At 33.9% G+C, this 13665-nt stretch overlaps 1 protein-coding gene and 1 long non-coding RNA gene across 2 annotated transcripts; both read right to left on the bottom strand.

The window, feature by feature from the left end:
* Positions 1-2451: 2451 nt before the first annotated feature.
* Positions 2452-3253, bottom strand: LOC120779892 (ceramide glucosyltransferase-B-like). The gene is made up of 2 exons (XM_040112240.1): positions 2813-3253; positions 2452-2735 (listed from the first exon to the last, which is right to left on the bottom strand). The coding sequence occupies exons 1-2, from the start codon at positions 2963-2965 to the stop codon at positions 2592-2594; spliced, it is 297 nt and encodes a 98-aa protein (XP_039968174.1). The 5' UTR covers positions 2966-3253; the 3' UTR covers positions 2452-2591.
* A 2336-nt stretch (positions 3254-5589) lies between these two features.
* Positions 5590-12228, bottom strand: LOC120779897. Its single transcript, XR_005705754.1, has 3 exons — positions 9276-12228; positions 8858-9218; positions 5590-6078 (listed from the first exon to the last, which is right to left on the bottom strand). It is a non-coding gene; the product is annotated as an uncharacterized LOC120779897 (long non-coding RNA).
* Between the last annotated feature and the right edge of the window lie 1437 nt (positions 12229-13665).

Genomic DNA, 13665 nt, shown 5'->3' with positions numbered 1-13665 from the left:
TACATTTACGTTTTTTTCGTAGTTATAATGAAAAATACCTGAAGTAAACAATAAACAAAGAAGTAAGCAAATATGTGGATTAGTGTGTTTTATTTTTAAGCTTGAAAATGACATATGTACATACTTATATAATCCACGCGACCTATCACGTCACTTTATGGTGCGCTAGCACTGCGAGGTGAATCGAATTAGCTTTGTGCATTTTTCCAATATTATTCAAAATACGTTTAACATTTTTCAGACTTCTATCCCTTACAAGGGAATGATTTTTCAAATTTTCGAAAAGCAGTTCTGATATTTTTTATTTTGTAATATCTAATACTTCTCAGTTATTTTTAAAGTGTTCTGTGAAATTTTCAAAAAAATATATATTATTTGCGCGCAAAATTTTTTGGGTGTACAATTTGACAGCGGCAATGAGTATTTTTGCCACATTCACAAGCAAGAATATTTTTGTATGCGTGCACTCGGCACTTTCCGACCACTGCTTTAGATATAGCTGCATCAACTTTTTCATACGCTTTCAATGCTTTCAAAAAGCACAAATCTTGGTTTGGTGCTTTAGTCACCACCGAGCATTGAAGCCATGGTTCAACATACAATGTTACAATAAACAAACAAACATCTTGCAGAGCCTTTTTATCATTAGCGTTCATGCGAAATTGAGACTGCAGTAAACATATTTTCAATGAATATATTGGTCTTGACATCCATCTTGCCTGGTGCATAGCTCCAGTAGATCTGATTTTTATTTTACGTTCTTTATCTCCTCCCAAAAATACTACACATAGCTCTACCAATTCCCGATAGTCATCTCTTACAAAAGATTTGTCTAGTTCTGCCTTATAATACATCAACAAGGATGTAATATCAGTCTCAGCAGTATAATTCTGTATGAAATCAAGGCAGAGTTCAATATTATAAGAATCGATGTTTTTCCAATTGTCTCTAAACTTTTTGAAGTAGGGAATGTCAGGACTATTTGTTACTTGCTTCAGTTTGATTTCAAAGACAGATTTTAGGACCAGCTCATAAATATGATGGCGACAAGCAAATAGCAGCAACTCTCTCTCTAAAATCTGCTCTAGAAGAACACAAGCTCCACTGAAACGGCCGGTATTAGAAGCAGTTGTATCGCAGCACATTATCTGTACTTTTTCATTAAGATTCCAATCGGAAAGGGCGATTGAAACGGCATTGGCTTGATCCTTACCAGAAGAACTGTCTAGTTTTGGTACTGCGAGAAGCTGTTCTCTATTGTCAAATGAAGCAATAATTGGTAAACGTTCTTCTTTTGAAATTCGCACGTCCAACCCAGGTAAAAGTTTCCCATCCCAATGAACTGTTACTACATCAGGTATATTGTTCTGAAAGTCAGCTTTTATTGCTTCTGCTCTGGATTTTCTAGTCTGAATACGAATTCGCTGAATTGAGGACTTGTTGATGGTGAAATCATCGCTACTTAGACCAAGTGCCTCTACGACTGCATGAAGAATGTAAACAGAGTCTCTTATGCTGAGTTGACATCGATCCAATGTCGCAACAAGTTTAGGTGTTACAATATTTTTTCGTCCTCTTTTTTTAGTGCATGGAGCTTCTTCTTGTACTGCGTTTTGTGTATCCAAAATCTCTTCTTCCCCTGAATCATCTGAGTTTATTACATTAATGGCTGTTGAAGCTGATGGGACTGCCAATAACTCCCTATGTCTGACATTTCTTTCCTCTTCTCCTATCTGTCTTTGCTTAGCTCTTTCTTCTTTATCCGCTAACTTTCTGTCCACACCACCAAGACATCCTGGTCGACCTGGCTCCCGTTGTTTCATCAGAAATAGTTTGTCTTCCTCTATTCTTATCATATCAAAAGCATTAGCATGTGCGATTTCAAATAAGCTATCAAGATTATTCTTAAAATCATTTTTACGATTTTTAAACGTAACTTGAGTTTTTTTGATATTTTTTTGCAGTTCTCTGCATGAATGATATAGGTCTATTAGTTTCTTTACGCAGTTGGGAAATGCTTTTGTGGGAATTCTTGCCTTTTCCCAATATATGATACACTCCCTAATCACTAAATTTGCACTTTCACTGACAGTCAATTTTAGTTCTCGAATATTATAAAACAATACAGCGAGATCTTGTCGATTTGATGGTAATTTTGCACCACTAATTTGATGGCTAGGCAAACCGATAAGGAAAATATTTTGTTTATCATTTCGTAATTCAACCGACATCTTTATGCATTAAACAATTGCACTCCAATGACCTGAAACATAAATACGAAATGGCAATTGCAACCCGTCGCTACAGGTTGCAGCGCTCAGTTTTATCGTTGATAAAACGAGCTGATATTTTTTTTTAAATAGTATTATGCTAAAACAAAACTTTTAAGAAGGTATGCATAAAAAATTAAACACTTCGAAATTTAAGGGACACCCTAATATACACCCTACCTTAAAATTATTTAACATTCCTAGAAAACCAAAAACAGAAACACTAGCTTTGAACTAAAATGTAGATAACATAGTTTTGTTATCTTATGCTATGATAATAGTAGACGTTTTGTACTCAAATTTATAATGACTGACGGCAACTTATACGCAATTCCACCTTACTGCAGGCCTACGCCACCTTATTGCTGGATTCCAAAACGAATGCAGGAACAGGTAAGGTCCACTTATTTCCCTCAAAAGCCAACCAACAACAAATTCAAAGTTATGGAATGATAATGACCCATTCTAAAATTTATACAATAGAATGTAATTGTTAGTTTTAAAATATATAAAATCTTAACCTCTAAATATATAAATCTAACCTGTACAATAAAATGTAGTATCCAGTCGGATAAAAACCATGTCAGTACATGTACTAAATAAAATAGTAACGGATCCCAATTGAATAGTATAGCCGCAGACCAAGATGCCAAAGCTCCCAACACTATACCATAGCTACGCGTAGTTTCGCCCATCGTATGAGCCGTTCTTGAAAACTGCTTATATCACAAATACCACTATTTTGCATTGCAGGTTGATTACTTATTTGCAATGACAATTCTATTTATTATACCACATCGTATTGCGCAGATAAAAGGTTAGTAATATTTCATAAATTTTTTGGCATCATATATGGTATATGATCTGAACTATACCAAAGTTATTTAACAAATAAATACATTTTCGACCCATCAATGAACGTTGCTCTATAATCACAATAGCAGGCAACCTTTGCCAATATTGTAAAAGAAATCGGCATTGTGGACTACAATGGCTGAATCTTTAAAAATTTTTTAATATTACTTGCGGAAATTTTTAATTTTCATTTAGGTTTCATGCTTAAAGGGAAAGTCAATTAACAACCCTGACAGAATCTCTAGCTTATCATATCACAGCATAGGGCTTATTCGAGCTTGGCAGTACGGCGCAATATTGCGCAAACATCATATTCGATGTAAAAATGTCGCAACTCATGCAAAAGTCAGACGATCGAGCGAGTAAAAATTTGACACTTGATGCGCGCAAAATGTCATCATTCTGCATCAAAAATTTTTGTACTGCGCGCCAATATAAAAGACAAGGAAATATTCTGAATATCAATTCAAAATTGAAGAAAGCATACACATATTTACATATGTATCAGAGAACTGCAAAACTCACTTTTTCCTTGAATCAGCTCATACGCAAAAGTTTCTATTCAAGTCCAATCACTGAGCGAAACACAGCGTTGAGTAAAAATCAGCTCATGTTGCCGAATCGCTCATTCGCGTACAATGTGAGCCTTCGGTCCGAAATGCTTTGCTCACGTTTGCTCACTTCACGAAATATTTAGCTCATGCTCGCTCACTTTACGAAATGTTTAGCTCACTTTTGCTCAGTGATTGGAATTGAATAGAAACTTTTGCGTATGAGCTGATTTAAGGAAAAAGTGAGTTTTGCAGTTCTCTCGTATGTATGTATATAGTTTTTGTACGCTTTGTTCGCGATCAGCTTATGTGTCACATGCATTGCACTAAGAATTTGGCACACAACTTATATTTTAGTATGTATTTGTCATCCCGTCGATATGGAGCAAGAAGATATTTTAGAAAAAATACGTACAAACGCCTACACATTGTCAGCTCGACATAAGGGAAGGAGCCATGTTTGGAATATATTATCTGAAATTATTAAAGAGGATGGCACTATTTGGAATGGATTTACATATATACTGCCAATCCTGTAACAATATTTTAAAATATTTGCCAATCGCTTAAGGAGACGGCGCTTTTATTCAAGCACAGTGAGTTTATTCATATGCGTTGAGTTTGCTCATACCCATTGAGTTTGCTCATAGGCGTTGAGTTTGCTCTCTTGTGTTTTTGTTTTCATTCAACACGATCATTGTTGAGCCGAATGAGCGAACTCTTGAGTAGAGCTGTTTCAACACGAGCGTGAATAAACTCAGCAAGCAAACGAATTTACCGCAATTGAGCTGAATTTAGCTCAGTGGCGAAAATATTCACGAATGCCATTTTGAGCGCTTGAGCCGAATGTGCTGATAGTTCGGGTATTGATCGTGCATGAACATTTTTGCGCTCAACGGAAGCCGTTCTCTGATATGTATATAGTAATAAAAGAAGGGGGTAAGTAAAAGTGGTATTTGTTGAATTTAATAATATATAGTATATTAATTATTATATTCGCTTGAATATCGAAAAATACATTATCGTGATTTATATTTTCAGTGAAAAGTTAAATTCACCGGTTACAAAACTACTAGTAAGGTCCCGACTTGACCTGGAGCCCGAGTTTGCTGGCGGGAAAAGGAAAAAGTCCGTCCTATGGGGTAAGGTGCTCGAAAATATGCGTATTATAAATCCGGAAATGTCGCAAACAAAAGAATTTATACAGAGGAAATTTTTAAATTTGTTTGCGACGTATAAGAGAATTAAAAAACGCAACGACGCTACAGGTCGAGGTGCCACGACGTGGGAATATTTTAAGGATTTTGACAACATTTTTGAAATAGGCACTTCATTGAGCCTTACATAAGCAACCTCCAGAGCTCACTGCAATATTTAGTTGAAAGTGGAGTGAGTGAGGAGGAAAGGTGCGGGGAAGAAAGCGATGCAGAAGGTGTCAGTCGAAAAAAACGACCAAAAACTATTGCATATGAAACATTGGATTTTTTTTAAACAAGAAGCGCGGAAGAGCATATTCGGCACGAAGAAACTATGAAGATCGAAAGGAAAAATTGCTGGTTGACAAGAAAGGATTAAAGCAATGTTGGGGTTGCGGCAAGTTTTGGAGGGATTGTGCCAAAAATATAAAGTGTTCATTTTATAATAAACTTTATGTTTATATTAATTTAATATATGTGACCTGGTCTACGGAAAGGGGGCTTAGGTGTCAAAAAATCAAAGGAGAACAATAATTAATTATTATTATAAGAATGAGTTCCTATTTTCAATAAAATAAATATTTATTAATTAGTTAATGTTTTATTAAAAAAGAAACAGAAAATGGTTAAGTATACTAGGGTAGGTGATTTTAATTAAATTAACTGATATAACAAGATTTCAATCAATTAATCATTTATTTGACATGTACATATATGTATACATTATTGAAATAATACTTCTATGAAATAAATAGCATTTTAAAGTTATTTCGTCTGATAATTCCTTCATTGGTGTCATTTATATTTTCAGGTAGTTCAATCATATCGTGATCATTTGAATTTTCTAAATTTTCAGGCATACTCGTATAATTGTCTTCAGAATGAACCGGATCGCTTCGCAGTATAAAATTATGTAAAATTGCGCAAGCTAATATCACAGTTGATATGTCTTCTATATTGCGCATATCAATTTGATTCAATATTTTGAACTTAGCTCTGAAAATCCCAATTGTTTTTCCTCTCTGGAAAGATGTCCGTTATCTCTTAAAGGAGCAATTAAGTATCTTGAGACAGGATATGCTGAATCGGCTAGAATAATTGCATCTTTCGCAAGTTTTATTTGTCCAGATGTGATCCCTTTGTAAAGTGGACTATTTTTCCATACATTGGCATCATGACAGCTACCTGGGTAGCCGATGAACACATCTAAAAAACAGAACTTACTGTCGCATATGGCCTAAATAATTGAATATGCAACCAACTCTTTTTTTACACGGTAGATACGTTCCTCAAAAATCCGTGTAAAAAAAGAGGCGTTTCCTATGGTAAAAGGGGGGATACGTTCAATGTCATCTGAAAACCGTGTAAGATGAAATAAAGAACTATATTTACGTCGAAAAACCATGTAAAAAAATGTTGAAAACTATAAAATTTCAGATATGCATAAAAATTGTATGTTCATATGGCATTTTATTGAGCATTAAAACGTAAAATATATAATTCATATAGGTGAAAAATTGGTAGAGCAAGCAAAAAAACAAAAGAAATCTGTTAACCCAGAAATAAGAACAGAAAAATTAGAATAGAAATAAAGAAAAAATAATTACATAGCTATAATTAATCGTCGCTACTTGATAACAAGCGCAATTTTTTGCGACGAACTGGACTAAAGTCGGTATCATCACTGGAGATATCCATCAAATTATCGGATTACTTTCCGAAAGGTTTTGCGCCGTCGACTTCTTTATTAAAAAATCTTTTATAGAAAGTTGAACTTTTGGTTTTTTAAGTTCTTTATTCAAATATTTATACCAAGCAATACAATTATTAATATCTCGTTCGAATTTCAGTGCACGTTTCATATTAGAATCATTTTTTAAGAAATTATTCACCATACTTTTACCAAATGTTAGACCGTCATTAATTAAACTAGCAGTTAGTTGACATATTTCGGTCTCCTAATCATTATCGCTATTATTGTTCTCTGTTTTGCCGTCATCTGTTATTAATTCAATCAGAAATCATCATCTAGAGGTTTATCTATCATTAATTCGTCGACTTCTTCAATTTGCAGGTCTTCAAATCCTTCTCCTCCGATTTCGTGTGCCAAGGCTATAATTTTAGAAGTCTCCACCGACGCTTGCGGCACTGAGGTATCACTCTTTACGCATTCTGGCCAAAGTGCTTTGCAGCAGGAATTTAGTGTTGATACTCTTAACTTTTCTTTGGCCATTGAAGCATATGTAATGCAATCCAAAATAGAATATTTTTTCCATGCATCAACGATAGTAAGGTTGTCCTTCTCTACTGCATCTAAAATATGTTGGAATGCTCGTTGAATATAATAAAGCTTAAACGTAGTACTTATACCGTGATCTAAGGGTTGAATCAAGGAAGTGGTATTAGGTGACAAAAATATTACTTGAACATTTGGATGCTCTAAAACGAGATGACTTGGCGCATTATCTATGAGCAAAAGCACTTTAAAATCAAGACATTGCTGTTCCATATATATTTTACCTTCAGGAACAAAGCATTCTTCAAACCATTCCGTAAATAGACATGCTGCCTTGAATGTTTTTTCCTCTCAAAGCACGTGGCCTTAATGATCGGTTTATTAAAAGAGGCTTTAAAATTTTATTACCAGAAGCGTTGCTACACAATAAAAATGTTACCCGATCTTTAGCAACTTTAAAACCACTAGCAATTTTTTCGGATTTTGCTATAAAAGTTCTGGAAGGCATTTTTTCCAGAACAAACCCGTTTCATCGGCATTGAAAATTTGGTCGGGGACATAGCCCCCATCTTCAATTATTTTGGCTAGTTCTGCTGGGAAGGTTTTAGCTGCCTTCTCATCTGCTGATGCGATTTCTCCTTTAATTTTTAAATTATGAAATGAGTTTCTTTTAAGAAATCCTGTTAGCCGTCCATAACTACCAGAAAATTCCTTTCTCTTGTCTTGACGACTTGTTGATGGCTCCGATATCTGCAGTTGCTTATAAATTCGTAGTGACTTCTGCTTTATAATATTTCCATCTACAGGTATTCTCTTTTGCAACAAATCCTCAATCCAAAACACTACACATTTTTCCATTTTTACTAACACTTCATCTCTAATGTATGACGATGTTTTGGAACTATGTTTTGATGAACTGATGACAGATTTCCTTATTTCATTCTCATTTTTCTTAATGGTCCTGATAGTAGCTTCGTTTAAGCCAAAAGTCTTGCCCACAGATGTTGAACCTTCATCTCTTGCCAGACAGTCCAGGATTTTTAATTTTATTTCCAAAGAAATGGCTTGCCTTTTACGAATCTTTGAAAATTTGGACATTTTGCTAACTATAGTGAGGACAAAAATTTTATTTTTAAAGCTTAACTAAAAATTTAAAGAAAAAATATATTTTTTCACTTATTAAGGTTAGAAACGTTCAAATCTAATTGATAGCATGAACAATTGATAAAATATTGCGAGCTAATAAACTTTAAAAACTTCAATTAAGCAATATTTTATGTAAATATCATGGGGACAAAATGTGTAGGTAAAAATTATCGAATAAAGTGATTTTCCAGTTACTACTATGTTGTTCATTTCAGCAATGGTGCCAAGTATGGTAAAAACAATGTTGAAATCTTTATTTTATATAGAATGAAGCGAACAACAAGTTCGAATGGAGAGCTGAAGAGTATTACCAACCTATTCATTACGTAGTGTTGTGTAATGTTCCTATTGTATCCCGAATAGGAATTTTCGAACATGTAGTGTTGCATAATGCTATTTTTATATGAAGGAATAAGCAAACAAACATACACGTAATTACAAGACAGTGATTTTAAAACCGTACATAATTAAACATTTTTTACAAAAATTTATTTTTTTGCAACCGTGTAACTTCAAATCCGTGTAAAAAAAACCGTGTAAAAAAAGAGTTGGGTGTATAGTATAACACTTAACTTAAAACAGATCTATTAGCCAAGTACATACCTGCATAATAGCTGAAAAATTTCCTTTACGGTCATAATAACCAATTGCATCTGTTTGAGGAGTGTTAATTTTGAAATGCGTTCCATCTAAGCATCCTCCGACTTGGTTGAAAGTTTTCCATTATTTTTTTCTGCTGTAAAACTGACGGCCAACATATTTCGTTTTTAAGTTTGCAGATTGTCTTGATTGTTTTGAGGAAAAGTTTGTGGGCAGTTCCTTGCCCAACATTAAATCTATCGGCAAGCTCACGATATGTGACTCTACTATTGCTTAGCTTCCGAAGAGTCATGTGCAAGGAATGTTCCAAGGAATATTTCCCGTGTGGTGTTGACCAAAATGGTTCTAACGCATTTTTCAAGTCCTAAGACAAAATAATTTATTTATTAGGTACTTCCACAAAGTAAACAACAATACTAACTGCAAATGTTTCACGAGTCATGCGAAAATGCGTGAAATATGTATCATCATGGTACAATGGAATTGTTTTCCAAACCTTTGTCATATTCGTCACTGTTCTCTTTTTTGAAATTTCAGCGAGGAACCACTTTCTCTTTCTTAAAAAATTTTGTGTCCTATTTTTTCCATACTTAATCAGCAAGTTATTATCACTGCTTTCAAAAGTATCTATCGCTATATTTATTACAAAATTCATGGTTAAACTTTCACATTCGGTCACAAATCGCGCAAAATATTGCAATTATTTTGCTTAAGTATCAGCTGAGCATCTGCAACAGTGTTGCAAATTGAGTATCAGGGCTGCAACATTGTCGCAGTTATGGAGTGCCTCGAATAAGCCCACACTGTCTATTATTAAGCTGTTAATGGTTCACACTTTTTATAAATTTAAAATGCAATATTTCTTTTAAATTACTTTAAAAAATTAAAAATGGAAAATAATTTTAAACCCAAAAAGCCTTACTGTGTATATGCTTTAGTGCTCAGCTCTGAATATATTTTTTTGGATTGTAGCGTTGCTATAGAAAATAACCGATTACAAATTTCGTACAGATATTAAAAAATTTTACCAAACAAGAACCTTGTTTTGATCGTTTAGTTTCTATGGCTATAATACGGTGCTCCGATATTAACGGTTCTGACGAATGAGCCGCTCCTTGGGGAGAAACGGACGTGTGCACAATTTTCGATTGATATCTCAAAAAACGAGAGATATAATAATGGACAGACAACATACGTAGCTAAATCGACTCAACTCGTCACGCTGACCATTCAAATACCTACTTACTTTATAGGATTTCCGACGATTCCTTACAAACTTCATGCTAAACATAATATACCCTGTTTATGAATGAAATAAAAATAAAACTTAAAAGCGTTTTCCCCACAACTCACGTTTTTAAAGTCGATGGTTCTTATAACTTCAAAACTACTGAAACTTTAACACTTTGAACACTATTTCTGTACATAATATTCAGTTATGAGGTAATGGAGAGTTATTTTCAAGCCTTTTAAAAAAATTTATTTTACAATATAAAATTAGCCGATGTTTCGCAAAAACTCGCATTTTTCATAAATTTTTCTAAAAAATAATGTATTAAAATTTTGTAAAAACTTTCTCGGTGTTACCTGTGAAAAACTACTTCCGATTTCGGGAGATTTGGAGATCTCAGAGTGGGACATTCCGAAATCAACTCGTACTTCGATTACATACTTGGAATTATTAAGGTAGCAGCAGATATATAGATATTAGCCAGTGTAATAAATTTGTGGCTGGCTCTAGGAGCTTTGTAGATATACGGCGGTCTTTTTGATCCGTACTTGGGGCATCATAACGGGCAAGCGTCTCCAGCAATCCAAGTGGGATTTTTTGTCATCTCACGAATAGCAGTCTATTTACCTAACCTAATATTAAAGCCGAGTCAAATCGCTTTATTTCATGTTGGCTTTGCGATCGGATTGCCATCTTAAATGTGCTGTACTGACAAGTGAATCCTTAGATTCTGTTCACAACGACAAAGAACTGCGGTGGTCTTGCTTGAAATGTATATGAACTTGATTCTTGTAGGTTGACTTGCAGACACGCAAAGGCTTCTATGAAATCGGCCGACGTCCTCGGCTCACCGAAAATTTTAGTCATTAACGTAATTGATTTACGAAAACGAGGTTAACTCAAGTTTTGTAGCGAATTTCAAATATTCAAATGTGATCAACCGAAGAGATTCGGAGGAGGTGTTCTGTTTTTATTACGTTCTTCTATTTCAGAAGAAGTCGTCGTTCCTGTGGAGGATTCATTTGAATTTAAGTGCATTTGGATTTGTGTTAATAGTTGCTTTATTTATTTAACGTTGTCATATATACCTCCCCAAAATGACTTTTCTGTATATATGCAAAATATTTCTTTTATAAATTAAGTTATTTGAAATGCACATAATTCTTATTCCACAACAGTTCAAAGGGAATTTTATTTCAAATATGTCTTGTGGGAAGCTATTACATCTGTTAGTCCTTATTTCGGTGTAACCTTCTTGTTCTGTGAGAGGATATATATTTTATTATATGGTAAACTATAGTTTTAGAACGACTACTTAGTAATTGGGAGTTTTATTAGACCCATAGTATAATTTTAGTATTCATGTTAATACCATGCTATTGAAAGCTAAAGGTATGCTTAGTTTTGTTAAACGACAATTCAAAGAATTAGAGATCCGTATGTAACTGAAACTCGTTTACTAAACCGTTATTGGAATATGGCTCTGTGGTGTGAAATCATGGTATCGGAGTTTGAAAAGTGTTTCTATGGTCAAAAGATTTTTTTCTTTTTCCCTTAGGCTATTTCCAATGGGATTCTAAATTAACTCGACACCAGTCGTTAAGAACTTGAAAATCTACCTACACTATCCAGTCGTAGGGCAATAATGAATGGCAGAAAATTCTTAATAAAACTCTTGAATGGATCACTTCGCAGTTATATCCCTTTCGCCGTGTATGCCATGATTTTAATTCTAAGTCCAGCACATATGATTTATCTGATACACTACTGAATAATGTAAAAACGATATTATATCATCTTAACAAATAAAATCTTTAACATTTATTATAGCGTTATTTTAAAACATAGCTGTTGGAATTTTTCTTTCTGTACCTGGGCAGTTTTAAATCTCACCTCGCACATAGGAGCATTTACCCTCAAAGACCGGACAAAATTGAAAATTACAAACTTCAGCGATGGTACTCAAAATTGATTTTTTTTGGTACTTACATAAATAACCGTTCTACAATGAACCGATCAAATGAATGACCTTCAGGTCGCTATAATGCCACACAAGTAGTCGGAACCTAGACTTCGTTCAGAACGCACGTGCTTATTGGCGAAACTCTCCATTGTTCTCGAAATTGCAAGTGGTTTTTTTTATTGCGTGAACGGAATTCTTGAAAATATTTTTTATGGATTCAGGACAACATAGTATGTATTTAATATGAATGATATAAAAATTAATTTAGTTAATCTATTATTATGTTTTTTTCGGAAAAACATTGAATCATTAAAAAAACTAAATTTTTTTTTAATGTTTTAGAAATTAGTGTTTTTGTTATAGTGTCGGGCGAGGTCGAGCTATGAATTATTTTTCCTAGTAAACTACAGGATTTCTCTTAACATATAAGCTTAAACATTTTCTCCATCTCAACAAAATTTGGAACGTGACATTTTCCTGTGTCACTCTGTGAAAATGAGCGAAATCGGACTACATTCACTCCTACTGGGAACACAATTTAAAACTCCATTTGATTTTTTCACTTTTCAGTACACAAATAAAATTTTGCGGTAATATTGGGGCTATACCAGTGTGACGCATGAAAAATTAGGCGATTTTCGTGAATTTTTGCAAGAGAAACTACGCTTTTGAATATCTCCAACTTCTTTGAACGTAATAAGGTATACTTAAAAATTTTTTTTACAAAAATGTTGAAAAATAACGGAGTTATGGGCTGTCTTCGGAGGTGCCAAAAAAAAGTGCCCCAATCGCTGGCATGATTCCGGCCGAATGAGTTGCTGAAACAAAAACATTTGAATAGTTTATTAATGATATTTCATATACAATGACCCACGATCTTTAAAAAATATCAATAATTAACAAAATGGCGCAATTTTGAAAAAAAATATTCGTTTTTGTTTTTTTTTTTTGTTTAAATGGTCGGTTTTTAATGCCAAATTGACAATTTTCAACCAATCAAAAAAATCTTGGGTCATTATATAGTAAATGTATTCAAAAATCCTTAGTTGTAATTTGAAGTCGATCGGTCAGTTTTTCGATGAGTTATGACGCCAGCAATTTTGAAAAATGTCGTTTCGAGAAAAACGCGTTTAAATTTTCACTTACATATACATATGTATGTAAATGTTTGCACCTCCGAGCGGTCGCTCTTTAGAACGCTGCCATCCAAAAACTATTCAAGATATGACCTTCCCGATTTCACAGGGTATTTATGGAATTATAAGCTATCGAAAAAGCAAATAAAAAACGCACAGGATATTGTAATCGTTTGAATGCAAATGGCATATTCGTTGGAATCATAGGGATACGCGGTATTAAACAAACTTCTCCTTTTGATTTACTAGTTAAGATCGTAGCTTCAATCAAATTTGGCAATAAATTTTTCACTGCCAATCTGGTGACATTACACAGTTTTGTTCGATTAATATTTCGCAATAATATAATCAAAGAACCCACTTTCAGATTCAAGCAATGCGGTGGCATACCAGCCGGTTCTAATGAATTCAAAAATTGAGTTGGATAATTCATTGCCTCATCTTGATTCATAGCACTGTCAATTGATTTATATGTCGTGAC

The sequence above is a fragment of the Bactrocera tryoni genome, unplaced genomic scaffold (assembly GCF_016617805.1).
Source record: "Bactrocera tryoni isolate S06 unplaced genomic scaffold, CSIRO_BtryS06_freeze2 scaffold_11, whole genome shotgun sequence".
NCBI lineage: Eukaryota > Metazoa > Arthropoda > Insecta > Diptera > Tephritidae > Bactrocera > Bactrocera tryoni.
Note: the sequence above shows the minus strand (reverse complement) of the source record. Positions and strands in the feature narration are given on the sequence as shown.

Bases quoted from the DNA above. Each gene is read 5' to 3' on its own strand.
- LOC120779892 (XM_040112240.1), bottom strand. From the start codon at position 2,965: ATGGGCGAAACTACGCGTAGCTATGGTATAGTGTTGGGAGCTTTGGCA. The intron at 2,736-2,812 runs GTTAGATTTATA...TATAAATTTTAG, and splicing joins TACTACATTTTATTGTACAG to AATGGGTCATTATCATTCCA.